Raw genomic sequence first — 3,367 nt, 5'->3', positions numbered from 1 at the left:
TAACCGCCCTTCAAGGATGTCATAGTACGAGTACGTCACTGGCCCCAATGGACGCGTGTCATACTCTCGGGCTTAGCTGATGCTAACTTCAATTGGCTTAGGCACAGCTGACAGAGTGACGCATGTGTTTGACGTAGTTGGTCGAGTGGATGAATTGCAGTGCAAAGGTTGGGTTGAGGGTACGATTCTTGATAGTGCTGGGGTTCTTGTCGTTGGGACTTGTTCTTGCTAAGCAAGACTGGTCAGCTGCCGTCTATCTCTGTCATGCGCACTATGTGAGGGATACCGTATATATTTACATGCTCCTCTGGTCCCTTCGGACTGTTCTAAAGACTACCTACACCAATGTTTTGTCCATGTATCTGACCTTTCTTGTGGACTTCAATCTCGATCCCTACATGCAGGGCCAAGAACTATCCTACTGGAGAATACCCACGATACACCGCTCTCGATATGGCATTGCGATTCGTGACCGAGGGGATTCTGAACAACTATGTATAGGTATGATAGGATTCCTATTTGGTCAGAATATTTCCTGAATCCATTGGGACAAGGTGCTTCACCTAACATGCGCTAGCGGAGGTCACTATTTCGCATCACCCTGCGATGCCCCAGCGCAAGAGAGATTGACTGATGCTTTGCCTATTCCTACATAGTACATTGGCGAGGCCCGACGCCTCTTCACTATTCTCACCTGCCGCGCGGCCGATGACAAGCAATGTGCGGGGTGTTCGATGCTCGCGAAAGACGATTGCGAGGAGATCAATTATCTCATGTGTCGCACAGAACTCAACGGTCATGAAATGTGCCGCTCGATGATTGTTCAGGGGCACGAAAGATAAACAACTCCGTTCCTCATACTTTCTCTCGCGGCATTGGAGAACAATGATACCCATAAGTAGCCAGTGGCACGAACAAGCCTAAGGAGATGGTAGAAGATCGTGATGCCATCATGCGGTAGATGCGGCACAAACACCCACAAGTCAAAATACCTGACACTTATTACGTAGCCCGCCAGGGCACCAGCTGGTCTCAGTCTCAAATGATTAGTCGCAGAATTTTGCGCTCTTCATACAACCCTAACAATTAACGCTGCGTTTTCCAGCCCTCGCGGAGTTAGTCTCCAGCTGCTGACCTAGTGGTGTCGAGATGTCTAGTGAGTCGCGGAGTGGAACCTGAGATTACGACTTGTGACACTTGTGTGAAACATCTTTGCCGGAGTTTAAAATGACGCTGTAAACTCTGAATCTGGAATAAACGACGCATCAGATTTTGATGCTTGTGTGGGCACTGGGCATGTTCATGGCAAGCAGCATCACGATTGTCATGCCCGGTCGTCCAAGAGACCCACGAATGTTTGGTCCACGATACATTATTGATACAGCAGTGCAGACTACTTGAACATAACGAACACGTTACAACCTGTGAATCAAATCAATCCCACGGAGACGGTGGCTTATTAGTATCTGAATCAGTACGAGATGCAGAGCCGATCCCTATCATCATTGTTAGACATTGCATGGTGACATCGGCAGCGAGCACGACAAACCTCCATTCCCCCCACAGTTGACAACTGTTCCTGTCATTTCGGAATCAACAGACACCACACTTTGGTTGTAGAAATTATAATTGTTGATGACTGTGAGGCTGGGGCTAGGAGACGTTGGTCTGCTCTCTGGGGTCGAGGGTTTGACTGAGGTAGAGTCAAGAAGGTTGTTAAGTGATATCATGGATAACAATTTGCAAACACACTGGTTCGGTCATCGTCTTCGTCTTCGTCTTCGTCTTCGTCTTCGTCTGCTTCTCCGGATCTCGCGATTCGATTCAGAATCGCAAAGGCCTCTTGTTCTTCTTGTTCGTTATCGACATCCACGTTTATGCCTCGGAGGGTTTCGTTCGGAGGAAGATCTTTGACTGATCCGCCTCATGTGAGATATGAGCAAAGGGAAAGAAAATCAGACCAACCCGACATATTGCCTATACCAAGAAGATGCTTAGTACTCTGTCACAAAAGCGGAGATGATACATACCTTCTACTATATCAGGCGGACTCTCCTCACAAACAGAAACGTCGCCTTGTGCGGACCCTCTGGGGCTTCCCGAAGCTGGCCAACATATTGGAGTCAGTAGGAGGAACTCGCTTTTTCCTTCTGACACACCAGAGATATCATTCTTATCCAGCAGCAATCGTCTGACAAGGCCTTCTGAAGTTCTCTGTGTCCCCATTCAACTGCAACTCTACGATGCATGTCATGCGACTTACTCTGATGGTCGCATAACTCTCATATGTGACTTTATAAAAGCGGCGCGCATCCGATTCGCGGACGAAAAGGTTAACAAGAAACCTGCGAAAGGATTTCTTCTGTGCCAAAAGTCGGTCCCTGAGTCCTACCAAGCTGTGGAGATGGATGAGTAAGGCCTTTTGGCTGGGTGAAAAAGCCTACTCGTCATATCGATCTCTGCTAATGAGGTAATCTCGATTGTACTTCTCTCTTTCATGTGCCGAGAGGCGACCGTCTTCCACCAAGTCGGCCAGATCTTTCAGGGCTGATAATGATAATTGTAGATAGTGTTCGCCCTTTTCGCGATCTGTCCGACCCTTTAGCTCGATAACGGTCGTGGGCGAGTTTGCAAATTGGCTCGCGGGACCCAAGTTGATGCCTATCCGAATCGTCGTTTTAGACTTTGGGGGACCCATTGGTTAGCACTGAAAACGATGGGGGCTGGCTGGTATATTCCGTCACGCTGAATGGTCACTTGGTTATATCAAAGCACTTATGAGGGCGGTAGAATAGGAACAAGATCAAAATGCAAGATGAACAAAGTCTGTTTCCTATGCAGAAAGGTTATGGGAACAAGGGAAATAGTAATGGCTGGTGGACAAAAATGACCCCTTAGCGCGTGAGCCTTCTCGACCAAAAATCATGTAAGTAACTGAGATAGGATAATGGCAGCAGAATATATTTTCATCGTTCGGATAAAAGTTTCTTATCAGAATAAAACTTTGCAGATATACTTACTGGATATATGAATGGGTGAGTGCTGCCAGTGAGCCGATAAGTAAACTGGTTACTTGGCCCATTACGATGCTAAGTAATTGGCTGAAGTCCGCAAAGTGCCGGGGTCCGAACCACCCATTTTGCTTGTGGGTCCATATTTGTTCTCTAGCTTCGACAACTTTTAGTTCTCAGGCAGTTTCCAGAGGATGGCCTCAACATCTGCTGCTCATACTCATCTTTCTGAAAACGAGATCTGGTGGAGGGACCGTCACGACTTCCTCAAAGAAAAGGGTTACAAGCTACGAAGTCGCTATAGTCCGGACTGGGTGCCCTCTTGGACGAACACCAACAAAGCTCCCATAAATTGT

At 47.5% G+C, this 3,367-nt stretch overlaps 1 protein-coding gene across 1 annotated transcript; it reads right to left on the bottom strand.

Moving 5' to 3' along the window:
- Positions 1–1,334: 1,334 nt before the first annotated feature.
- On the bottom strand, positions 1,335–3,110 carry EDB91DRAFT_1181749 (uncharacterized protein). The gene is given in 9 exon segments (XM_041320453.1): positions 1,335–1,496; positions 1,550–1,693; positions 1,753–1,771; positions 1,784–1,914; positions 1,966–1,977; positions 2,031–2,105; positions 2,160–2,214; positions 2,264–2,396; positions 2,445–3,110. 9 exon segments carry the CDS (start codon positions 2,696–2,698, stop codon positions 1,435–1,437), a joined length of 885 nt encoding a protein of 294 aa, XP_041168641.1. The 5' UTR covers positions 2,699–3,110; the 3' UTR covers positions 1,335–1,434.
- Between the last annotated feature and the right edge of the window lie 257 nt (positions 3,111–3,367).

This window comes from Suillus paluster (assembly GCF_016628075.1).
Source record: "Suillus paluster strain FC165 chromosome Unknown EDB91scaffold_349, whole genome shotgun sequence".
NCBI lineage: Eukaryota > Fungi > Basidiomycota > Agaricomycetes > Boletales > Suillaceae > Suillus > Suillus paluster.
The sequence above is the reverse complement of the archived record's forward strand: the minus strand, read 5'-3'. Positions and strand labels throughout refer to the sequence as shown.